This window comes from Anomaloglossus baeobatrachus, chromosome 1 (assembly GCF_048569485.1).
Source record: "Anomaloglossus baeobatrachus isolate aAnoBae1 chromosome 1, aAnoBae1.hap1, whole genome shotgun sequence".
NCBI classification, from domain to species: Eukaryota; Metazoa; Chordata; class Amphibia; order Anura; family Aromobatidae; genus Anomaloglossus; species Anomaloglossus baeobatrachus.
In genome coordinates this window covers 226,424,945-226,451,974 of record NC_134353.1, presented here as the reverse complement: position 1 = coordinate 226,451,974, position 27,030 = coordinate 226,424,945, and the positions used below count along the sequence as shown (strand labels likewise).

At 42.8% G+C, this 27,030-nt stretch overlaps 1 protein-coding gene across 2 annotated transcripts in view; it reads right to left on the bottom strand.

Annotated features, from left to right (window-relative positions):
* Positions 1–27,030, bottom strand: part of MAML3 (mastermind like transcriptional coactivator 3) — a 413,137-nt gene that overhangs the window by 163,483 nt on the left and 222,624 nt on the right. For both annotated transcript variants that reach the window (XM_075348467.1, XM_075348477.1), the window contains exon 2: positions 11,639–13,132. In XM_075348467.1, the coding sequence (XP_075204582.1) occupies positions 11,639–13,132 (1,494 nt within the window). The remainder of the gene's footprint in view (positions 1–11,638; positions 13,133–27,030) is intronic.

Here is a 27,030-nt window from a genome sequence, read left to right as displayed (position 1 = left end):
GTGTGTGTCTGATGTCATTCTTTCAAGCATGCACTTGATCCACACTAATTAGGTCCGGAGCAGGCAATTGGTGAACAGAGTATTCACTCTAACACCATACCTGGCAGGTAATAGCTGTGTATTACAGCCAGGACCTGCCTCCGGCCGCGATTGTTAACCTGTTAAATTCTGTCAAACACTGACAGCGGGCTTTAACAAGCGCCGACATGAGGGCATGGCATTTTAAGAGGCCAACAGCGCACCCGTGACGTGATCGCAGAGCGCCGAAGGGTTGCTACGACAGCAGGGGTCTGCTGAAGACATCTATGCTTGTTGAAACAACGCTCCTTTGAAACCCTGCCTGTGGCTGGGCTTCATAAGAGACTGACTTTTGGTATATGCAGCATGTCTATGGCATTGGTATAGCACAAGCGATCAGATAATAGCAGCGTCAACTCTCCTGAGGGGACAAATAAAAACATTAAAAAAATGTTTTATAAAACATAAATGTTCAATTCACCCCCATTAAAAATAAAGATTTTTTTTATTACATATACACATATGTGGTATCGCCTCATTCAAAAAAGTCCAATCTATCAAAATATCAAAATACAAAAAAATTAACCCGAGTGATAATCAAAAATAATTAAATGACACCAAAATTACATTTTGGCCACTGCAATACCACGAAAAAAAAAATACTGTAACAAGCAATCAAAACATCCATCATATCTATCTCAAAATGGTATCAATAAAAATGTGTTGTCCCACAAAAATGAAGGCATCACACAGCGAGAGATAGAGAGATACAGATTTAAAAAAAAACAAAAAAAACAACAACACATAAAACCGCAGCATGTGCACAGGGCCTTAAGGCCCCTTTACAAACTGAGACTTTCTAGTGATCCCACCAGCGATCCCGACCTGGCCGGGATCGCTGGAAAGTCACTGGTGAGCTGTCAAACAGGCAGACCTGGCCAACGACGCAGCAGCGATACGGACCTGCAGAATGACCTCGCTGGTCGTTGGGGACGTGTCACGCAGCAGGGAACGCTATAGCACGCCTATGGGCTGGGTCGCTAACGATCTCATTGTAACGGTGTCGCTATCAGCGACCTCACAACGGGGGCCGGGTCGCTGATGCGTGTCACACACTGCAATGTCACTGGGGAGGTCGCTATTACGTCACAAAACCGGTGACGTTACAGCGATATCGCTAGCGATGTTGCAGTGTGTAAAGGAGCCTTTAGTCTACGGAGCCTCTACAATTTCCAGATTGGACTCTTTAACAAAAACATACATGTTTGGATTGGTTATGAATAATTATCACAATAGGGGACGGAGTAGAAGCCCCTACAGGCAGCTTCAAGTTGGCCATAGCCATGATAGCTTTACTATCTAAACGACAGACAACCAGTGCCTGTCCAATTGGACTCATTACCACCACAGATTAGGTTTGATGGGATGGCCTACTTGCCGTAAAAGCTTTTTGTACAAATACATTTTATACTATTACCATATAATAAGAAATGTATTCAAAGAGGAGATTTTTTTTCACTAGTAGTGAAGATTATTTTAGCCAATGTCCAGACATCTTCTCATCTTCAATAGTCTACGGTCACGTAATCCGCGGCAGACAAAAATGCGTTGTGCCACCAGATCATGCTAATGGCAGCCGAGCTGAATGGAAGGTGGCGCTGCTCAGACGCTCTTCCCTCTTCCAAGTACATTTGCCTTTTGTTTGCAGAAAAATAGAAGGCACAAGCTCTTAATATGATGGAGAGCAAGAGGCTGATCTGTGAAAGCTGTGCTGTGGTCAGGAGCTATTTAGACTCAAAGGATGCTCTCCTGCCATTGTTATCCCTGGGTTTCATGTTTACAGAAGAGGCTATTTTTTCCATTCAGATATACCCCCAATTTAACATCCATCCAATTATTCATATTCGCGAGAAACGACAACGACTTCCCCCTCCCCTTCACTTCTCTTTTGGAGCTGTGTGCTTTTCTTCCTAAATGTAATTAATGAGGCTCATCGCACATCTAGTAGCAGTAAACTCAAAGCACCAGCTATCCTCATTGACATGTTAATGGGAGGGTCACCAGCACCTGACCTTCTCCCCGGGATGTTTATATACAACCAAATCAGCCAATAAAATGCTATACATAGGAGCTCCAAAGGCAGCGTGCAGCAGTTTGCAATCCATAGAATATTTTCCTTACAAAATGTTGCCCTTTTCAAGCTGGATTAACCCCTATTCTGAGAAGCATCTGTAATGGGTTGGTTAAGTAGGATTATAGGACATTATACTGTTTAGAAAATCGCTCTGTCAGGGTATAAGGGTATATTCACACTTTTTGGAAATTTATCTGCCAGAAATCACAAGAACCTCGCATTGAAACCCCATTCGCTGGCATCGAAGACTACTTTATCACACATTTTCACAGTGGGATCCACAATAAAAATCTAGACCAAATTCAACATTTAAACTGGGCCACATGATAAGCCGAGATATTCAGACTTTTAAAGGGAATATGTTTTTACAAATGGAAGTAGAGGTATGTTGTTATAGACTTTTGATCCCCAATAAAAATGACACTTTTTGTGTAGAGACAAGACGTGCCAGTTATAAGAAATCTAGCACAGAAACCGTATGCAAATCAGGCGGCAAGTGCACTGGGGGCGTGTCAAAGCACTTGGAAGAAGTAATCCAAGTAATGACATAACCCCAGGACACTTCAAGCCTGATTAGCATATGGCTTCTGTAATATAATTCTCATGACTGGTACATTAGATATGTACACATTTTACTGAAGAACAACAATTTCTTACCAATGCCTGTGCTCTTGACTCGTAGGTGGAATAAGGTTTGAAGCAGACATCTGATGCCTGCAAGGCAAAACCTGGAAAAAAAGTACCAGCACATATAGTGCTAGTGTGGTGCCCCTGCGGCTTCAGGCATCACACGGAACTGCACCCCCATTAGGGTGTAGTACTTATTCAGGGTCCAGAGAAGGTCGATGCTGGTTTCCTCTCACACAAACATACAGTCATTGGGTTGCCCTCCCCAATGGGGACCAGGCCAGGGTCAGATCACAGTAGGGGGTTTCTACAGCGGTGGGTTTACAGGACGGGGACTCCGGGTCAGGGAGAAGCAACCACCAGGGGGAGTTAGGAGCACTCAGTGGGAAAAGCAGGTTGACCTAGTGAGAGTAGTGAACCAGCCGGTGGCAGTGGCTGGGGGGCAACAGCTCAGAACACACAACACAACTACCACAAGAAGAGAGAACAGCTTCAGACGCAGAGCAGAGCGGACGTGCCGTGAGCAGCTCTGTGGGCCAAGGCATTCAACGCGGTCGCTGAGGAGAAGCAAGCGGCTGCTTCCACAGGACTGGCGCTGACGGGATACAGAATCCTAGGGCAGATATACTTCACGTTATCTGCCAACTCTGCAAGGGTCACGGGGAACGGCTAGAATACTCACCGGACCCGTCCCAATGAGTCTGCAGCAAATAGCATAATGGATCTGGGGTTGAGGATCGGCCCCATAACTGAACTGCACTATCAGCATACAGAACGGGACACTTTCCTGACACCGGGACCCTCAAGTGCTTCACGCCACGGGGGTCCGATACTTAGCGCATCAAAGGAGGAAAGGGCTCACAGGCTGACACACACAACAGACTTGACCTTTCACGGATCCGGGATTGGCTGGAGCCCATCGTGGCGGAGACCGGTATTCTGGGGCAGCACCTGACTGACTCGTGAGTAAAAAGATCTGGAACCGCAGCCCCTGCCTCTTCTTTACTGGCGCCGTTGCTCTGCTCTGCAGCGCAAACAGGGACTACCACCAATCTCAACCCCTGTCATCCTCTAGGGGTAATCCCGCTCCACCTGTGTGGAGCGACACCATCCCGGCTGCTCCCAACATCTGCCCCGGAGGGAGACCTTGCAGCAGTGGCCCCCATCCCTGGCCGTGTACCACAGGTGGTGTCACGATCATTTAATAGACTTTCCTATCCGTCACTACAACCCCCATCCTCCATCATGCCTCCCGTTCACCGCCTTTCCTCTCCTCCTGAACGCCTCGGGGCAACGGAACCCGGCCAGGCCACCCTGTGACAACGCAGAGGATCTGCATCCCTGGCCTGGCAACCACTAGGTTAAAACACCTGCCCCGTAGGGCCCTACACTAGCAGACGGTGTAGCTTTTTTTTTTTAAAGCTACCCGTTAAAGGGGTTGTTCAGGCACAGAAATTAATGTGCTCTATCCATAGAGTATGTCATGAATAGCAAATCGGTGGGGTCCGACACCGGGAAACCAGTAAACACTGCTTACCTGGAAATGTAAACACTAAGAGCAGAGCTGCTGAAAGCGCCTTCCTCAACGTTTAATGGATCCAACCTGATGCCAGAGAATAGCTCCTATCCTTTTGTTTAAATCCAGCAGTAGACAGCGCAAATCCAGCAGTAGACAGCGCAAATAACAGCTTATTAGTAGGTGTGCCGGGATTCCGACCTCCACTGATCTCATATTAATGACCTATCCTAACCTGCCCAAAAAGTTACAGTAGGCTAAAATATCTGCCATGTATCTATTTGATTTTGAAATTAGTTCATCATTGTTAGGCCTAGGACACACGGCGAGAAAAATGGCCCGAGAGGAATGCAGTAAAAAAAAAAAAAAAAAAAATCACATTCCACTCGAACCAATATTACTCAATCAGGCAATTCCCATGAGTGATTATTTTCTCAGCCCTAATCAGACCGAGAAAACAGTCGCAGCATGCTGCGGGTGGAATGCGATCCTGTTCCACTCACACCCATACAAGTCTATGGGGTGAGAGAAACATCTCACTGCTCTCGCGTTACACCGGTGTAATGCGAGAGCAGTGCGATTCTCGCATCAGCCAGCAACGGAGGAGATAGGGAGATACATCCCACCCTCCTCTCCGCAGTACTGATCCTCCCCTCCGTAGTGCAGCCCCCCTCTGCAGCTGTGGTCTGATCGCACGATCAGACCACAGTCGCAGAACCCTCACATGACACCCGGCTCCCAGTGTGCTGCGAGCGTGTGCCAAGTGTCATGCGAACACTCGCAGTAATCCCCGTGTGGTCTCAGCCTTAAAGAAAAAGTCACCTGACTGTATACTTATAAACTGGAAGAGCTACGAAGAGCATCAAGCCACCACTGGCCATTATCTCCCCCAAATGTGACTGATTCAGAAATATGCAAAACATTGGAAGTGTTTTGTGTGGGGACAGCCTACAATAACGAGGGTAAATCCAGCACCCACCCTCTATTAATTCTAAACCTCTTAGGTTAGGTTCACATTTCCGTTGATCCTGTGAAAAAACTGATCCGTTGCGCCCATTACAACCACTGTGCATCCATTTTTTGACGGATCAGTCATGATCCGTTTGTGTTTGTGTTTGGGACAGCCCAGTGGGGGTGCCAAACATTCTGGGCATGCTCAGTAGAGCATGACGGAATCCAGCGCTGGATTCCGTCGTAAGACGGATTACGATGGAATCCAGCACCATAGACATACATTACAAGCATGATGGATTGCGACGTATTCCTGCGCGGTGTGTTAATTTTGACAGCCCGAAAAACGTTACATTCTGCGTTGTTTCACTCAGGTGATACACCTTGTCAGAATGTTATCAGTGTACTGAATCAAATTCCTACCAAAGTGATATACTGATTCTCATCGCGCAAGTGACTAATCAAATCTCTTCAGTGTTTTTCTTTCTGTATTTTAATAATTTGAAAATCAATAAAAATCTATTGAAACATTCTGCGTTGTTTCCGCCCGACGGTCAGTCCAAAAACGTCTGACCACTGCGCAGCGGATGCAACGCAAGGTCATCAGTCTCAATCCGCCACTAATACAAGTCTATGGGAAACAACGGCATCCGCCAAACGGATGCCGTTGTTTACCAGATCCGCGGATTGTGACTGATACAATTTAACGGAAATGTGAACCTAGCCTTAGTGATAAATTCAATTTTAAGCTAACAGTGATTTTTCTGTTTTTTTCCTCCCCTTTTTCCAAGAGCCATAACTTTTTTATTTTTCCATCAGTCATTTGTGCCAACTGCTAAGGCAATGTACAACAATAACATTAGTGTTAAATCATCAAGGTGAATGTTTACTTCTTTATTTCTTCTACTTCTCAGTTTACCCACTGTATATGACCTAATCTAATGTAGAATGTTCTTCTGTCAACTCTACTGTCTTGTCAATTACGTAATTCAGGTTATGATTTAGGTTGTGCTGCTGTGATACCATAATTTCCCACGGGATCAATAAAGTGTATCGTATCATATCGTATCGTATCAATATAGCCATATGAAGGCTTGGTTTTTGCGGGACAAGTTGTACTTTTGAATGACATCATTCACTCTGCCCCACATTGTACTGGAAAATGGGAAAAAAAATCCAAGTGCAGTGAAATTGCAAAAAAAGTGCAATTTCATCCAAAAAAAAGTGTTATTTACCATATTCACTATATTGTAAAACTGACCTGGCAGTATCATTTCATAGGTCAGTATGAGATTGTAGACACCAAACATGTATAGTTTTACTTTTACCTAAGTGGTAGAAAAAAATTCTGAAATTTGCAAAAAATAATTGCGCTTTTATAGCCATTTTCCGAGACCTGTAGCGTTCTCATTTTTTGGGATCTGGGACTAACTAACAGCTTATTTTATAATAATGATACCATTTTTGGGTTGATGCGACGTCTTGATCTCTTGTTATTACATTGTATTGCAATGTTGTGAAGAAGAAAAAAACGTAATTCTGTGGTTTAGATTTTTTTTCTCACCACGCCCTTTAACGATCAGATTAATTTATTTTATATTTTGATAGATCAAGCATTTATAAAACCAAATTTGTGCATTTTTTATTGTTTTATTTTCAATGGTACAAAAGGGGGTGATTCGAAGTTTTGTGAGGTTTTTTAATTTTTTCATATTTTTAATCCCTTTTTTTTTGCTTTTATTGATTTTATTAGGCCCCTTAGGGGACTTTACACCTGCACTAGCCGATCGCTTCTGCTGATCAGAGCGATGCTTCAGCCTCCCTTTGTACAGCAGAAATGCTGATCTCCTGTGAATGCCAGCGCTCTGCCGCCATTCACAGGAACTTTGTCATGACAGGGGTCATCAGCTGACCCCCATTTGTCATGACAACCCATTGGCACTGATGGTGGCGGGAAAAGAGCGATTCCCACCAGAGTGCGTTAAATCCTGCTGTTAGATATAGACAGCAAGATTTAGCTAGTTAGAATATCTGATCTACCTGCCCCTGTTAGCAACATGTGTTGGCATATGCAGGGAATAATGTGACCCCCGCATTAAAGGAATAGACATGGCCTTGGATGTACAGGTACGTCCAAGGTAGTGAAGGGGTTAATTGGTAATAACTCTTGAATGCTCCTATATATATCTCCGTGATACTGAGACTGGTTTTTCATGACGCATTATAATTTATGTTAGCGGAAAATTTAGGTCTATAAATTTTATTTGGAAAATATTGGAAAAATTTGCTATTTTCAAACTTTGAATGTTTAAACCCTTACACCAGATAGTCATTCCACTCAAAATAGTTCATAAATAATATTTCCAGTGGATTACATTTAGTTCAAGATGTCACGTTTTAATTTCTGAAATGAAGTTTAACTTTAAAATAATAAAGTATGCTGTTTTAAGAAGAATATGTCATCAGCAAATGATCTATTGTTTAAATCAGGTTTTTGTCTTAAACCTTTTTTGTGGGGCGCTATTTCATTTCCTTCCACATCACAATTTAAAAAAAAATAAAAAAAAATCTTTCAAGATTCACTCTGGCTATTACTGTAACTTTCTGTTGTTTCAGGGAATCAACATGTGGATTACCCACAAAGAGACTGCGGCCCTATCTATTGTAATGAGGCGTCTGAGTGTGCGAAAAGATCATTGTGAAGGGAGGGAAAGCAGAAAAATTGTGATGTCACCTATTGTGATTGGTGGATCCTGTCTTATCAGCTGTGTATAGAGGCGTTACCAGTTAGTGTAATCCTGGCTCTGACGATAAAGAAACTGTTGTAAAATATGCCTTAAAGTGAACCTGTCAGGTCCAATATGCACCCAGAATCACGAGCAGTTCTGGGTGCATTTTGCTAATCCCTGCCTAATCGTCCCTGTATCTAGTAGCATACATAAAGAGATCTTTAGAAAAAGTATTTCTAAAGATCCTTTATGATATGCTAATGAGCGCAGGGACTAGTCGTAAGGGCGTTAGTTCCTGCGCTCGTTTCAACCTCTTAGCAGGGCAGAATGCCCACAAGGGCGTGCTAACATGCTATTCAATGCAGCATCACCACCAGTGATGCGCGTATCTGTGTCCACTGTCACCGCTGATGAGAAGTCCCGGAACTTCCGGTCATGCGCAGTAGACCTCTCTAAAGCCAGGACTCGTACACAAGGCTTCATCCTGAGCATGACCGGAAGTGCCAGGCATTCAGATAAGTGGTCACAGTGGACACAGGTATATGCATTACCGCTGGTGATGCTGCATTGAATAGCATATTTGTACGCCGCTACGGGTGTGCTGCCATGCTAAGAGGGTGGAATGAGACAAGGAACTAACGCCCTTGTGACTAGTCAGTGCGCTCAATAGCATATCATAAAGAATCTTTAGAAATACGTTTCTTAAAGATCCCTTTATCTATGCTACTAGATACAGGGACACTTAGGCAGGGATTAGCAATATGCACCCAAAACTGCTCGTGGTTCTGGGGGCATATTACACCTAACATGTTCCCTTTAAGGAACAGGAAGTTAAAGTCTTCCAAATCCCCAGTGGCAAATGTGAAATTACTAATTTACCGTAATTTTCCAATAAAGATCGTGATAAATGAAAAAATATTGGCAACATGTTTTTAAAAAATACAGCCAACGGAAAAAGGTGATTTAAACAATAGGTCCCATTCCCTTTAAAGGCTGCAGCCACCATGTGGCGCCCCATGCCAAATATTAATGCAGACAGTCCATCCGGGGACACAGCTGCTAGAAAGCAGGGGTGACACTCATCAGGGAGGAAAGTAAACATTATTTTATTTTTTACACCATCTAGTGGAAAACCTGTGACCAAGACCATTACTACACCCAGAGCAATTGGAACTCAAATGACTAGGGAGAGAGGTCAGCTAAAAATAACATGTTTGTCTTTAGTCTCAATACTTATTACAATGTCAATAGAAATCTGCAGGTTGTTGCTGTCAGCCTTCAGCTAAAATGATTTTATTGTTAAGCTGCCACACGAAAAAATTTACATTAATGACGCCTTGTTAGACCTTCTGGTTGCTCTTTGTAAATCCGCCAACCCTAGAACTGCAAGACTGGAATATATCACTATAGACCTTTCCTCACAATTAGTGACTTTATTCCCATACACAACCCTGAGATCTGCCGCTACCTGCATGGATTCACCTATAGGCATCTATACATAGTAGGAACCCACCTCTGTCTCTTCTACCATACTAAGTTATGAAAGGGGTAACTGTTGTCTTTACATCATTGGGGAGGGGAGGAGAAGCCAGCATTAATTGTATATAGCCATAGACTTGTAGGCTATGTATTTGGCTGGTTGACAGAGATATTGCACTCTCAAGAGGCAAGAGTCCTGCCTAAAAACCACCATATTCAACATACTTGAGGAATCCGAACCTAGTAGTATCAGGGTGATCGGCCAACAGTCCATAGTTGGCCAGCAGTCCAATCTGTAAGTATGGGACCTTCCTGGACGGATAAGGTGATGGAGAGAAGGACCAAGACTATTGGGTTTCCAATGGCCGATCATATTGTTCACCATAGTGTTATGTCACTGGCAGAGTAGTTTGGCACGCTTTGGCTGCTTTCACACCTCCGGTTTTTCCTGTGCGGCACAACCCGGCATTTTGCAGAAAAAACGCAACCATTTTTTTTGCTGCCGGTTGCGTTTTTTTTTTTGCGTAGACTAACATTAGTGCCGCATTGTGCCGCATGGGCTTGCGTTCCGTCCGGTTTTTGCCGCATGCGGCAGATTTAGACGATGCGGCGGCCGGATGGAACGTTGCCTGGCACGTTTTTTGTGCGGCAAAAAAAAAAACGCATCACGCCGCATCCGGCCGATGCGGCGCATTTTCCTATGCATGCCTATAAACGCCGGATGCGGCGCGATGAGGAAAAAACGCATCCGGCCGCCGCATGCGTTTTTTGCCACTGCGCATGCTCAGTAGCCTGCCGTAAGCGGCAAAAACCAGACGAGCCGCATGTAAAAAGCTTATGCAAAGGATGCGGTGTTTTCGCCGCATCCGTTGCATAGGTTTCACAGCCAGATTGAGCCGCAATGCTCAAACCGGATGTGTGAAAGCAGCCTTAGAGAACACAGGGGCACTCGGTTGGAGTATGGATGATTCGGGAGAAATAGCTTTCCACTGAACGAAAGGTATCTAATGTGTAGGTGGCCTTAACGCGTCTTTAATTCTAAGGAGCTTTAGGTAGTAGGTGTCTGAAGCATGCATGACTGTGTGTCCAACAGAAATACTTCACACGTTTACTATATATATATAGATGTAGAGGTCCTGGGGCCTCAGTCACTGGTTCCTACTATCAATATACCATGATAGGACTTGACTGGCAAATGTGAACAGAGCAAGACAAGGTTGTTTATATTGGCCATTAAGTTTTCATCAGATTTGGGTAGAAAACAGAATATAAGCTAGAAGTCGGGCTGGACATGTATATAAGTATTAAAGGCCACTAATTATTTTTGAGGTCAGTAAATACAGAACAGCAGGACAAATATGTATCTTTCCTAAGGTTTTGTTTCCCTTCAGGTCTAAGAATCGGAGCACACAGCGAGAGTTTTAAAGAAGATAAATTGCTGGCAACCTCAATTGTGACCTGGGGTTACTTGCAATCACTGTCTATCTGATAAAAAACAATATCATGTTCCCTATCTCTATCCTCTCTCATTATCTTCAAGACTCAGCTACATAGCAGGGAAAGAAATAGTATTTCCTAGCAAGGACCCATGCGTACAGGAGGAGCTGTCAGTATGTAGTATTAGATGACTAGGTGCAGACCTGAGCAGGATTTTATATTCAGGTGCAAGATGCCAATGTCTCTACAGATCTACAAAATCAGAATATACTATTCATAGAACCACACCTCGGGAGGCGCAGGCTTCCTGTGAATAACATACCGCCGCATTCCTTTCCATATATTTATGTGTTTCCCGCAGTCAAAACTCCATATACACTCTCATAGACTTGATCTGGTATCTTCTGAGACACATCCACAGACTTATTTCTACAGGCAACCCCCTTGGCTGTATAGTCCTGGATATGTTTTATTCTGCACTAAGCCTGCATCCTTTTATTAGAAAATGGGTTCAAACTACCAATAAGTAAGTTTGTCTATATTGGAAAATGGATCTACCTTTTGGCTAAAAGGTCTACCATTTGGTTACATCCACACACATGAGTTAAACATGTTGAGGTCTATAAAACATTCAATTTACATAGCTTTGAAACACCATAAACACAGTGAGGGCAAGGATGGTACAAGATCAGATATCCAATAGAAATTCTGCACTAGCAGCATGTTTGTTAGTATTTGTGCTCCTACCTGGCTGTGACCCGGTAGAGATCCATAAGCCATTTGTTGATTTAGAAGTCCCTTCTGCTTCATTATAAGTAGTCGCTTTTGCTCCTCACTCAAGTGGCTCATCTGGGGTGGCATTGGGGGTTGCTGCTGTTGTTGCATGTATGGTAGCATGGCATTTTTGTTTTGGTTGGCAATCGGAGGAGTCATTCTTTGACTCATATCTGCACTAAAGTGTGACAGTGGTTTAGTATTACCATAATTGAGCATGTTGGGAGTTTTGCTGATAGAGTTGGAATTTAAATTGCTTGTCTGCTGGTTTATTATGTTCATGTGGCTTTGAGGGAGGTAGTTATTCATTGTGGTTTTCGGGGGATTATTTGCCATTGGAGGTACAATAGAATTTTGGTTGTTGAAAGCTTGGGGATACATCATTGGACTATTTGGCTTTTCTGTACCAAAGGCTCCACCATATGGGCTAGATGGAGGTCCCACCGGTGACCAACTGGAAGGCTGGTTTGTATGTGGCTGCTGTTGTTGGTGTTGCTGCTTTTGCTGTATGATTTTCGCTCGTTGCTGTTGTTGAGCTGCCATTTGTTTGAGCTGTTCAGCTGGAGACAAGTCAGCACTTGGGAGGTTAACAGACCCACTTCCAGAACTAGATGTTGGAGTCATGACATATCCATTACCAGGTCTTGTTGAGGTTTGACCAGGCGTGTGCGGTGGATTAGGAGTTTGTGGAGATTGGACAATACAACTTGCTGGTGATCCAGCAAGCATTAGTGTAGATGGAGCACTGGAGTTTGATGGTATACTGGAAACAGATGATACATTAGAAAAAGAAGGTCCAGATGAGGATGGACGAACTTGAGGTGAGCCCATAGAGACGTGAGGGAATGGAGAATGGGATGGGTCACTCTTTACACTGGCACTTTCTTGAGGAAGGGGTGTTTGGGCTGTCGGTCTTGAAAGATCTAACTCCTTCTTTTCCTCAAAGTCCTCATTGAATAAGTCCTGTATGTCATCCTCGGGTACAGTATTAGCAAGCTCATCGATCAACTCCTGCCATTCTTGATCATTCAAATTTATGTCAGAGAAGAGTTTATTTTGGTTGGAAAGAGAAATATCAGATGTGTCGATGACTGAAGCGTCGTCTAGTGGTTCTTGCTTCATTTCCTTATTTAGGATGTTAAAACTCTCCTCCAGTTCACTAGCATTAGAACCATTTACTGATAGCTTTACATCCAGCTGGCCACCATTCTTATTTATGTCTTCTAATCCTCCCGAATGTGTTACATTATTTGTAACAGGTAGATGTGGCTTTATATCGAGCTGGTGAAGAGGTGACACAGAAGGCAGTGGTATATTTGACAGATTATTAAGAGTGTCCATGCCTGGCATCTCTTTCCTTCGTCGTTTAGCAGAGGGTGAAAACCTCCCATCACAGATGCCATTCTGCTGCTCTCCGTTAAGTGGTGAACGAGCACCTTCTAACTTCTTCTGCACAGCTTCTTGAAGCTAAGAAGAAAAGAGAAAACGTAAATGAGTAAATGTGAAATTAGGTATCTACATTTTCAAAATAGTAGTGCACATTCTAGTATATCGTAAAACTAACTTGTTTCCTTAGGTTTCAGTGTTTCCTTGCAGAATAAAGATGTTTTAACTCAATATAATACAATTATTTTTTTATTATTATCATGGAAATGTAAGAATGTAAAGTTATAGTATCAAATTCTCACTTTCCAAAGCAAAAAACACCAAACATGTATCTAAAAGATTCCAAGACTGGCTGTGCCACAAACTAAGTAGATTTCCATTGCATTAAAAAGGTCTACAAAAAGAAACTGTTGCTAAAATATCCTCCTAAAAACCTGCCCATTTACAGAAGACCCTGAGGGGTGTATCTTCTACCAACGCAAACAGTGTAGTAGTACAAATAAAACCCATCCATGACATTTGCCTTTGTTACACTTCTTTAATGTTTGGAGTGTTTTCAAGACACTCCTAAAATCAAAGACTTATTGTGACTTAGTCCAGAGTGCCATCACATCCACGCAGGCATGTAAAATCAGCACAACTGACACTGTCTCTTGTCAGGGCCTGTTACACCCAAGCGTTGAGGGACCTAAAGAAGGTGAGGCTTCGAGCAGATCAAAGCCTGCATAGATCCACAGCGCCGACATCACATCCATGTCCCACAGCAGCTGTGGTCTGCTCAGGAAGATAAAATCATTTTCACAACTTGCTGGATACGTATCACACTTTGTTTTGACATTGAAAAAAAAGAGAGGAAATGGAAATGGTCACATAAATATCAAAAAAAGTAACGGCTAGGACCAGCTTGGTGTGAAAAGAATGCACTTCAATAGAGGGACTTTACTACAGTTTTATAAGCCAGTCATAAATAAAAAAGCCTGGATCAGGATGCGCAAAAATTAGTAAGATCAGGGCGCTGCCTAAAAAATATGAAAGATTGTTCAAGTGCCTCCAACTAAATAGCTGGTGTAGATTTCCAATGGAACTTACACTACAATTTGCGCCAATTTCTAGAATTTGTTTTTTTGCAATTTAGGTCTCATAAAGCTGGAAAACGTTGACAATTTTTTGCACCAAATCCTCAAAATGTTTACAATTTATGTATGCAATAAAATTGGAGCAAACGCTTTCAACCCCCCCCCCCCCCCGCATTATGTCCCCTTCAACCACTAAGCCCCCCAAAAAGAAAAAAAGAAAGCATCATCGTGTGTAGCAACACTTTGCAGGATCCTGTATCCTGACTCCAAGTTTTCTTGCTTTCTCTGTCTTTCTATCATTATGATACATTTATCAACATATCTAGTAGCATTTAAAGGTAAATCCAAAATACGTTTTAATATCAACAGAGTTTTTTCTTCTTCATCTAGATACAGTGTCTATCTGCAGTATCTAAATATCTATCTATAGTGTATATTTATCTATCCATCCATCTTTCTACAGTAGCTATCTACACTATCTAGTTATCTTTCTACTGTATCTATTTACAATATGTGTCTACAGTATCTATGGTATCTAGAGTATCTATTATCTTTCTATCTGCAGTGTCTATATATTATCTATCTACAGTATTTATTATATCTCTATCTATTAGCTATCCGCAGTATCTATTATCTATTTCTCCATCTATTATTTCTCTATTATCTATCTATCTATATATACATAGTAACTCTATTTATTTATATGTCTGTCCATCTATCTGTCATCTATATATATATCCATCTATTATCTATCTCTATCCATCTACCTCCTATCAATGTCTTATCTATCCGCAGTATCTACCGTACTCTATTATCTATTTACAGTAACTATTTATTGATCGATCTATCGCTTCACACACAGTATCTATCTATTATCTATCTACACACTCTATATCTATCCATCTATCTCTTGTCTACAGTATCTACTCTTATCTATCTATTATCTATTTATCGATCTATCAATCAATCTATCGCTCAACACAGTATCTATCTATCTTTCCTTCTATCTATCTATATCTATCGCTCTACACAGTATCTATCTATTATCTATCTACAGAATCTATTATATCTATCTATCCATCCATCCATCTACTGTATCTATCTATCGCTCTACACAGTATTTATCATCTATCTACAGAATCTATATCTATCCATCCATCCATCTACTGTATCTATCTATCTATCTATCTATCTATCGCTCTACACAGTATCTATCTATCATCTATCTACAAAATCTATTATATCTATCTATCCATCTGTTATCTATCTCTTGTCTGCAGTATCTACTCTATTATCTATCTATTATCTATTTATCAATCTCTAATCTGTCTATCTAGCTGACCTCGGCATATTTTAGCTTATGCTGATAATTAAGCCAACTCAAACAAGAATTGAGAATAAAAAAAACAAAGAGTCTTTGAGAAATGATCTGTGAAACTGTTAAATAAGAGCTTGAAATGAAGCGTTACATTTGGAAATGCAGCAGCCTTAGCATAAACACAAGTGGTACTCGAGGTTTTATGTGCCTGGAGGAGTAGCTCTGCTCTAAACCACCAGCAGCAATTCATTTCTCCAAAGAGATTAAGCCAAGGTGCTGTTGTTATGGTAACAGTCTTTGCCTATCACGATGTCTCTTCGCTGGGCTTCGATAACCTATTCACTGCCAGCGCCACCTCCTAACAGCGGGTCTGAGCAGGTAGGGGATGGAGGGGCCGCTGCTTCCAGGACCAGCTTTGTCTTCACACAAGGTTTCCTCTGCATAAGCAGACGCTCCATGATAATACAGTCAATTAAAAGGTGTCGGCAGTAAATAAATGGGCGCTGTACTCACATCTGACAATTTGCTCCTCTTCAAGATGATTGAGCAGAAGTGAAGGACCTAAGATTTCCTCACATAGAGGCCGATCTACAGAGGCACACTTTATTGGCCTGTAAGGCCTCATTCAGACATTGGTGATTTTTCTAGTATGTAAAAACCCGGGCCGTTGTTCATCGGTGTTTTGGATCCGATTTTCATCAGTATTTGCTCAGTGCTCCATCAGTGATTTTTCATCTATGGAAAAAATCCTCCCAAATGACAAAGCTTCTATCCATCCCAATAGTAATCACGGACAGCACACAGATGACACACTGACGCCATATGTGTCTATGATTTTCATGGACCCATACACTTGTATGGAAAAGATTAATCAATGGCTCAAATCAAAAGCAGACACTTGTTTTTTATTTTTTTTGCAGACGCACAGTCTACATGAAAACACTTTCTTGTGAACAGTTTCGTAGATTGTAATAGATTCGTGTTCTGTCTCTGACAATCCGGGATAAATCCGTATATGTGATTCATGTCTGAATGAGGCTTTACGGTCTTTCTTCAATTTAATTTCATTATTCACTAATTATTTTCTGCATTTACGCAATCATACATGCTGAGAAATCTAGACGTAACATACTACCAAACTACGGAGGTGGAATGGAAGATCCGTCCATCGGTTAGCAGACAGAGAACACCGAATTTCAGTATGTAGCTTTGGATCAGGTGAACGTGCAGCTGCCAGACACCGGGGGCGCCGCTTATCTTGAGATCGTGGAATTAGGCAGGAAAAAATACAGCAAGCTGAATTCTTGTTTCCGCTAGTGCAGACAAGGGGGGCCCAGCTGAGCTGTCCTCAAGTATATTAGATTGTGGGAGCCTCGTTTTCAAATCAGTGGCACTCACCAGCATTCTACTTTGCATTCATCTCTCCTTTCTCCTCCACTATTATAGTGATACCTGGTTATGTGGATGCTGGGAGTACACAACAGGGCCACATACTGTGTAGTGGATGTTCTCAAGTACTACAGCTCAGCTTCTACTAATTTCAATGGGATGTAAACTGCAGTTCCTGAGAACGGCTTCTACAGAGTATACAGAGCCATGGCTGTACGGCTTTGTATGCTGTTGCAAGGAGGATTTTGCAAGCTTCGCCGACTTTCATGGCAGCGTCAAGATCTGTGGAAACTCCAGATTCTTGCACTCTGCCTTCTAACTTCTCTGATATCTGTGATCAACGCAGGGAGACTCGGGTGTCGACCCACAGACTTGTAGTTCATAGGCAGGCTAGCAAGAGTTAATGTCTGCTGGTCTGCTTGTTAATCTCCTTTAGTCACATGCTATGGAGAGCCAGTCATATTCATTCCTTTCCTATGTATGCACTTCCATTAATGTTAGCTATAACTTGTCTATACTGGTCTGGAGAGGCAGTTTGATCCAGACTTTTACTGGTGGTTATTGTACATTATTGTTATGAGTGGTTGTGGTATTAACCCTTGTTGTCCTTTTGTTGTTGCCTTACTTATTTTGCTTTACTCCTTAGTTTCTTACTGTTTGCTCCTGTGAGTTTGTAGTGTGTCTGAGTTTCTGCCTTTCTCTGTCTAAGGATATGTGCGCACTAGAAAATGGACTTTTCTTAAGAAAAATCTGCACCCTCTGGCAGAATACCGCACCCGCATTTTTGCCCGATTTGCCACGTTGTTTCCGTGGGTTGGTCCCTGCGTTTTTTTTTACCATTATCTATGGCAAAAACCGCAGGTACCTGCAGAAAAGAAGTGACATGCACATTAATTCCACAGCAGAAATTCCGCGGGTAAATCCGCATTAATAAAAAAAATGCAGTGTGCGCACAGCATTGTTTTATACCCATAGGTTTTGTTGGGGAATGACTGCAGCAATGTTAGACACATTTTCTGCAGCAAATCTGCGGTAAATCCGCAGCGTGCGCACATAGCCTAAATCTCCTGCCCCTTCCTTCCCTGGTGGGGGGGGGGGGGGACACAGATTAGCTCTGGTCAGGAGTATAGACATGCACAAGATCCAAGCATTTCCACCATTAGGGGTACACCTGAGGACAGTGATAGCCTAGGGTCCCCTAGTATGAGAGACAGTATAGGAGCCTCCTGTCCCTCGCTATCATAAAATCACATTGTGACATATACTCTATACTTTCGGCTGTCATGGCACCAAGCATTAGAAAAGTGGGGAAGCTAACAGGTGTCAAACCGCCACCAATATTGACGGCCTATCTTAAGTATAGGTCATCCATATGTTTGCCCTGGTCAACCCCCTTTGAGGTCTTTGAAACAGAGAAAGTACCAATATGAATTATAGTTCAGCTGATTTGATTCATTAGTCATAAAAATGGAGAAATACTTTACCGTGGCCGATGCAATATGTTTTCTTTAAGTGTGTGGTTAACACTCTAATTATCATACCGCTAATGTAGATAGAAAAACAGAACTTTTCAGCACTAACTTCACAAATACAAGAAACTTCATTTACACATTAGATCATTAAGTGCTATGTAATAGACACATCTCAGAAAAGTATCACAAATACCCGTGACAAATAGTTACAATATTTCTTCATAATAACAGATTGTACACTCCTTCCCAGGCTAGCTGATGAAAGCAAATATCGCTACAGCTTACATTTAGAAACAGGTTTAGTCTGCACACCCAGATGGTCCCTGGTAGCGATAGGACACCCGAATTACTTCCAGCCTTGTCATTCATGCACTTTCCATACACAGTAGTTGGTTCACTTCAATCCTGAGAAATAATCCTCCAGAATTATTGTATGAAAGATACCAGTATTTACTAAAATAGATGTGTTAAGCGGGTTTTACACGCAACGACATCGCTAACGAGATGTCGTTGGGGTCATGGAATTCGTGACGCACATCCGGTCTCGTTAGCGACGTTGTTGTGTGCGAAACGCAGGAACAACCGTTAACGATCAAAATTACTTACCTAATTGTTGATCGTTGACACGTCGTTCCTTTCCCGAATATCGGTGCTGTTGCAGGACGCAGGTTGTTTGTCGTTCCTGCGGCAGCACACATCGCTATGTGTGACACCGCAGGAACGAGGAACATCACCTTACTTGTGTCCTCCGGCAACGAAGAAGGAAGGAGGTGGGTGGGATGTTACGGCCGCTCATCTCCGCCCCTTCACTTCGATTGGGCGGCCGCTTAGTGACGCCGCTGTGGCGCCGAACAAACCGCCCCCTTAGAAAGGAGGCGGTTCGCTGGCCACAGCGACGTCACTAGGCTGGTAAGTCCGTGTGATGGGTGTTAGCGATGTTGTGCGCCATGAGCAGCGATTTGCCCGTGACGCACAACCGACGGGGGCGGGTGGTTTCAGCAGCGACATCGCTAGCGATGTCGCTGTGTGTAAAGCCCGCTTTAGACTTGGCACCAGTTTATTTTTAATTTCTAAGAATATTCCATAAATCAATAGTACACATAAAAATAAGAAACTTTATTATATATTATCAGATATATTTAATTATTTTACCTCCTTTTATTCTCATTTTATGGGTAAAGCTATATCCATGTCCTGTAATCATCCGCTAGAACGGATCCAGCAGTGATTTGTTGGAAAAAAAAGTTCTGCAAACACAACTTTTTTGGCCGTTGTTAAATAATGGATTTCTGCAGGATCCGGGTTTTTTTTTTTTTTTTTTAACATGAAATTTTATGGAGACCAGATCCATTAATGGATTGCTATTTATCTCCTATTTGAAGCAATCAAGAAAGAAAAAACAGATTAGCTGCAAATAAAAGGAAAACGGATGACTAAATAGCAATATCTCATCTATTCTCCATAGACTCCCATGTTAAAAAAAACAAACAAACAAAAAAACGGATCCGGCAGAAACATTTAACAACGGACAAAAAAAGATGTGTTTGCTGCACTTTTTAGCTGACGGATCTCTGCAGGATGTGTCCTAACGGATGATTACAGGATATGTGAACGTAAAGCTGTAAAATCTGCTTTCAGGGAAGACAGATTTTATCATTATAGAATAGAAAGTGAAAGTTGGAGCTTTTAGAATCCTATGGAAAGGAGGAGCTAGAGGCCGACACAGGTATTCTGCTGCAAAACTGGTGCTGGATCCATCCTCCCTCTTTCTCCTGATTTCACATTTTGGACCTTGCCTGTCCAGTGGACCACGTGCACCCTGCTAAGTCCTGGAGCGCAGTCATTGGGGTGAGCTGAATACGTTTTTTCTTTCATTCTGCTGCAAAGTCTCCTGAAACCAGTTACAGTTCTCCATACAACTTTATGAGCACCAATTGCCATCTCCTATCTCAGTAATGGAAAAGTGTGTAATCACTGAAGACACATTTTACCTGCAGACTTATAATTTTGAGAATGATCAGTCCAGGAGGGGAAAGTTTTTCTGATTTTTCTAGTAAACTATATTATGAAGTTTCTTATTTTCATGTCTACTATTGATTTGTGAATAGATAATTAAAACAATGGTCACTCTTAAAGCAAAGCTTGAAGTGTAACCGTTGTTTTAATTTTTATTTAATAAATCAGTAGTGCACATGAAAATAAGCAACTTTATAATATATCTTATCAGACAAATTTGCATCTTTCTCTGCCAGAATTGATCAGTCATTATCAAAATTCTGAATTCTGATTCTATGTAGATAGAAGAGGTAGAAGTGTCGGAGCTTTGCCTCTAGCTCCTACCTCTACCTCTAGCTTCTCTCTCTGCCTCTAGTCTAGCTCCTACCTCTGCCTCTAGCTTCTCCCTCTGCCTCTAGTTTCTCCCGCTGCCTCTAGCTTCTCCCTCTGCCTCTAGGTTTTTCCTCTGCCTCTAGCTCCTCCCTCTGCTTCTAGCTTCTCCCTCTGCCTCTAGCTTCTTCCTCTGTTCTAGTGCCTCCCTCTGCCTCTAGCTTCTCCCTCTGCTTCTAGGTTCTCCCTCTGCCTCTAGCATCTCCCTCTGCCTCTAGCTTCTCCCTCTGCCTCTAGGTTCTTCCTCTGCCTCTAGCTTCTCCCTCTGCGTCTAGCTTCTCCTTCTGCCTCTAGGTTCTCTCTCTGCTTCTAGCTTCTCTCACTGCCTCTAGCTCCTTTCTCAGCCTCTAGCTTCTAGCTTCTCCCTCAGCCTCTAGCTTCTCCCGCTGTCTTTAGCTCCTACCACTGCCTCTAGCTCCTCCCTCTGCCTCTAAAGGAACACTCCAGGTTCTAGCACAGGCTCAAGGGCGCAGGACACAAGACTTCTCTATGGTGTTTCCCCCTGAAAACTCTAAGGTGCAGTTGTAAAACAGTAAAAGGGGTATTCCCACCTCCAAGATCCTATCCCAATATGTAATCAGTGTAATAATAATAATGATATTATAAAATAACTCCAATTAGTAATGTAGTAGAGTTCTCCTGATTTTGTTACGTTGCTTACCTCATGTGCAGGGCATTGCAGTAGGTTGAGTATCCATGGTTATGACCACTAGCAACTAACTGTCACTCCATGAGTGGTCATAACCATGGATACCTGAGCTACTGCAATGTCCTGCACATGAGGTAAGAGACATAGCTAATCAGGAGAGCTATACTACATTTCTAATTGGAGGTATTTGCTGCTATTATTATTATTATTATTATTATTATTAATAATAATAAATATATATAATTGGTGATGAAACCTTAGGATAGATGATCAGTATCAGTTTGGGGGGAAATCCGAAACCAATCACCACAACCAATCAGCTGATTGACAGGGCTAATCTCCACCTGAACTGGCACAGATGCATACCTTAGGCTGGGTTCACACAGCGACAGCGACAACGACGTCGCTGTTACGTCACCATTTTCTGTGACGTAACAGCGACCTTGTAAGTCGCGGTTATGATCGCTGCTTAGCTGTCAAACACAGCGACGCAGCAGCGATCATAACATCGCTACATGTGCAGAGAGCAGGGAGCCGCGCACACTGCTTAGCGCTGGCTCCTTGCTCTCCTAGCTACAGTACACATCGGGTTAATTAACCCGATGTGTACTGCAGCCACATGTGCAGAGAGCAGGGAGCCGCGCACACTGCTTAGCGCTGGCTCCTTGCTCTCCTAGCTACAGTACACATCGGGTTAATTAACCCGATGTGTACTGCAGCTACATGTGCACAGAGCAGGAGCCGGCACTGGCAGCGTGAGAGCGGCGGAGGCTGGTAACGAAGGTAAATATCGGGTAACCAGGGAAAGGTCTTCCTTTGGTTACCCGATGTTTATCTTGGTTACAGCTTACCGCAGCTGCCAGACGCCGGCTCCTGCTCCCTGCTCGCTTCATTTGTCGCTCTCTCGCTGTCACACACAGCGATGTGTGCGTCACAGCGGGAGAGCGCCTTTGAAGAAAACGAACCAGGGCTGTGTGTAACAAGCAGCGATCTCACAGCAGGGGCCAGATCGCTGCTCAGTGTCACACACAGCGAGATCGCGAATGAGGTCACTGCTGCGTCACCAAAACCGTGACGTAGCAGCGATTTCGGTAGCGATCTCGCTATGTGTGAAGCACCCCTTAGTGGCTATGACTGGTACTGTAGCCCTCCTCCATCAATATTAAAGTCCCAGAAAATCTCTAAGTTTAATTACAAGTATTCCTTCCTGAATGATATCTATTACAGAGAGATAAGTTTATTGCACTCAGAATTTAGTGCTGTTTTATATCCGTGTGCCATGCCCTGACCCCTGAGGACCTGCGCTTGGCATAACATACGATATTAGTTCTGCAGAAAATGTTCATTTTGAAAGTACTTGATGTGGACAAGTGAGCAATTGTGTGAGGAAGGCTAATATATTTTAGCTATTGATAGTTGACCCTGATAGGCCTATTATACAGTTTAACCAGAGAAAAATATGTTCGCTGTCACAACAGAGGCAATATTCATGGTGCAATAAATGCCTAGACAGTCAGTGAGATCACACAGCAAACTCTCTTTTTTCTTGAGAGCCACAATCTCACATAACAGGAGGAATCGAACTTTGTTTTTACAAAGACCTTAAGACCATGTTCCCAAGTGAGGAAACGCAGGCTTTTTCCCATTGCATTTTCTTCTGCAGGTGTTGCTTTTTTACTGTGCTTTAGCCTCTTTAATATTTTTTGGCACAGATTTGATGCAGCTTATATATACAGTATATACTGTATATACATATATATATATATATATATATATATATATATATATATACACACATTTTCAGTGCTATCAAATGTGTATATGCATACTTACCAGGCTCCCCATAAAAGCCCATAAAAATGAGAACAGAAAAAAGTGCACGTCAACAGCATTTTTAGCTGCACAGTGGGCAGGAGTTTTCACAGAAACATTTTCAAAGGTGTTAAGGGGAACTTGTCACCTGGATTTTCCCTTATGAGCTGCGGCCAGCACCAGTGAGCCCTTATATACAGCATTACAGAATACTGTATATACTGTAAGAGCCCAGGCCGCTCTGTATAACATAAAAAAGACCTTTATTATAGTCACCTAGAGGGCAATCGGGTCCAATGGGCGTTGCTGGTCTCAGGTCCGGCGCCTCCTATCTTCTTGTGTTTGCCGTCTTCCTTCCCAAATCCGCATCCTATGTCAGTAACACAAAGGCCTCCATTGCGCTCCTGCACAAACGCACTTTGATCTCTCCGGCTGAGAGCAGATCAAAGTATTGTAGTGCGCATGAGCGGGCAGTTTTTGATCTTTCCCCGCATCTGCGCATTACAGTACTTTGCTCTGCCCTCAGCGGGGCAGATCAAATTGCGTATGCACAGGAGCACAATGGAGGCCTCTGTGTGAATGACATATGACGCGTCATCCACATGGAGCTGGGAAGGAGGACGGTGATCACAAGAAGAATCATAGAATGGTAGAGCTGGAAGCGACCTCAAGGGCCATTGAGTCCAATCCCCTGCGAGTGCAGGTTTTCTCAAATCATCTCATCTATATGTTTATTCAGGTTCCTCTTGAAGATTTCCATTGATGGAGAGCTCACTACTTCCTATGGTAGCCTGTTCCACTCTCTGACTGCCCTCACTGTCGGAAAGTTTTTCCTAATGTCTAATCTGTATCTCCTTCCTTTTACTTTCATCCCATTGCTTCTCATACTTCTTTATGTTATAAGAATAGGGTAGTTCCCTCTGCACTGTGACTACCTTTCAGATATTTGTAGACCACTGTTAAGTCTCCTCTCAGCCTTCTCTTTTGCAAACTAAATAATCCTAGGCCTTTTAGCCATTCTTCATATGACTTAGTTTTCAGATCTTCTACCATCTTGGTCGCTCTTCTCTGGACTTGCTCCAATATATCGATGTCTTTCTTGAATAGGAAGCACTGGACCAAGATTAGCAACGCCCATCGGACCCGACCGCCTCGCAGCTGAGTATAATAAAAGTTGTTTTATATGTTATACTGAGCGGCTAGGGCACTTATATATAGTATTCTAGAATACTATATATAAGGGTTTATTGGTAGTGGCCGCAGGTTATAAGGGAAAATCCTGGTGACAGGTTCCCTTTAATGCAAAATGTAAAGCCAGCAACATTAACACCATATGAGAACATGGCTCAGACTGGTTTTTCTGACGTTTCAAAAAAATTGACCAGAAAGGGGAAATGATTGATAAAATACTCATTAATTACCTGCCAGTGTTCCAGCCACGCTACACTGGTGTTCCTCGTCAGTCTGTGACCACTACAGCCACTAATGTATACAGTATCTTGGGACATGCAGACTGCGACATGGGACCATACCCTGTCAGTACACTCATATGTGCTATTAATGGCTTCTAATCTGCTGAAATTGGGAACACATGGAGCTTTGTGCACATGGACGAGACGTGACTATTACACTTTGTGATCTGCTTTACAGTATGTTTACTCTGGTTGTTTCCTAATTCTAACCACAGCAATAAAAAAAGAAGCTCTCTCTTTGCGCTCATCACCGATTTCACACTCTATAGTCAGATGATGGTCTGATGGCTTGTGGCAGCACGGACAGCCCCAGTCTTCTACATACCCTTTCTAATTCTTACAGAGCATTTATTCTCCATCGCTAAGTCTGTTTGTCTTTATATTTTACAAAAAATTTGCATTAGAGGGACTTTCACATTTTTTATAACCCTCATGGATGGTCCAACGGGGCCAATTTTGTAAGAGCCATGGTAGTAAACTGAGCCACAGTGTGCCTTTTAAAAATCTGGAGCACTTTATTCCAATGGTGTGAGCCTATGGAGACAAGATTGTGTAGTCTGGGGCAAGAGGCCAAGCCAGGCTCTTCAGTATATTAAGATCTAGAATTTGCTCATGTAAGGCTGAGTTTATGTCCTATAGTCATCTGTTATCATGGATCCATTTGCAAAAAAGTTGTGCAAACACAACTTTTTTTGTCCGTTGTTAAATAACGGATGTTGGCCGGATCCGTTTTTAACATGTGAAGTCTGTAGACAATGGATCTGTTAACGGATTACTATATATCGTCTATTTGTAATGGATCCGTTAAGGAAACAATGGATTCGTTACAAATGCACGTACAATGGCTGGCTAAATAGCAATTCGTTAACGGATCCCTTGTCCATAGACTCTCATGTTAAAAAAATGGATCAGAAATTAGTTTCCCAACAGATCCGTTCTAATGAATGACTACAGGACATGTGAACATAACCTTAAAGGGGTATTCACATCGCTAATCTCCTATCCCAATATGTAGTCAGGGTAATAATAATATTAGCAAATACCTCCAATTAGAAATGTAGTATAGTTCTTCTGATTATCTTTGTCGCTTACCTCATGTGCAAAGCATTATAGTAGCTTAGGTATCCATGGTTATGACCACTAGCAACTAACTCACTATGAGTGGTCATAACCATAGATATCTAAAGCGGGCTTTACACGCTGCGATCTCGCTAGCAAGATCGCAAGCGATCGTACCCGCCCCCGTCGGTTGTGCGACACGGGCAAATCGCTGCCCGTGCCGCACAGCCTCGCTTACACCCGTCACATGGACTTAACTGCCCTGCGACGTCGCTCTGGCCGGCGAGCCGCCTCCTTTCTAAGGGGGTGGTTCGTGCGGCGTCACAGCGACGTCACACGGCAGGCGTCCAATAGAAGCGGAGGGGCGGAGATGAGCGGGACGTAACATCCCGCCCTCCTCCTTCCTTCCGCATTGCTGGTGGAGGCAGGTAAGGAGATGTTCGTCGCTCCTGCGGTGTCACATATAGCGATGTGTGGTGCCGCAGGAACGAGGAACAACATCGCTAATAAGCACAAAACAATTTTTTGTTTCAGGACGACCTCTTCGCGGCAAACGATTTTGACTGCTTTTGCGATCGTTTAAGGTCGCTCATAAGTTTCACACGCTGCGATATCGTTAATGACGCTGGATGTGCATCACAAACAACGTGACCCCGACGATAATTCATTAACGATATTGTAGCGTGTAAAGCCCGCTTAAGTTGCAATGCCCTGCACGTGAGGTAAGTGACATAGGTAATCAGAAGAACTATACTACATCACTAAAAGGAGGTATTTGCTAATATGATTATTATTATTAGACTAGTTACATATTAGGATAGGATCTTGGAGTTGGGAGTAACCCTTTCAGTGTCCTATGGCTTCAATACATAACTGATTTCCTATGAATTTGGCCTTAGTATACGGGTGAGCACATGTATATATAAGTGGTAGGGGAATTTGGCTAAAACTTCAAGAACAGCTGTGACTGATGTAACTGAGTCAAATTTGCATTGCACAGCTGTGTAATATGTCAACACCTCATAAAATATAAGCTAATAATAATCCAGCCTCTTGGGCCGAGCTGTGGTGACAGCTTTAGCAGATAGCCAGCTCCATGCTGAATAATGATAAGTCCCACTCAGACAAAAAACGATGGCAGAACATCATACACACACACAGGACAGAGATAATGGTCGTCTGCACAAGACTCCGATGCCAAACTTTTGGCTCCCAACATGACCAGACTCCATTCTCTGCAGCAGCTATTCAGTGTAAAGGTTACAGTCTACGTCCTCATAGCCAGTAATCAGCTGTTACAACGGATCCAACAACAATCTGTTGACATAACAATTATGCAGATGGAAC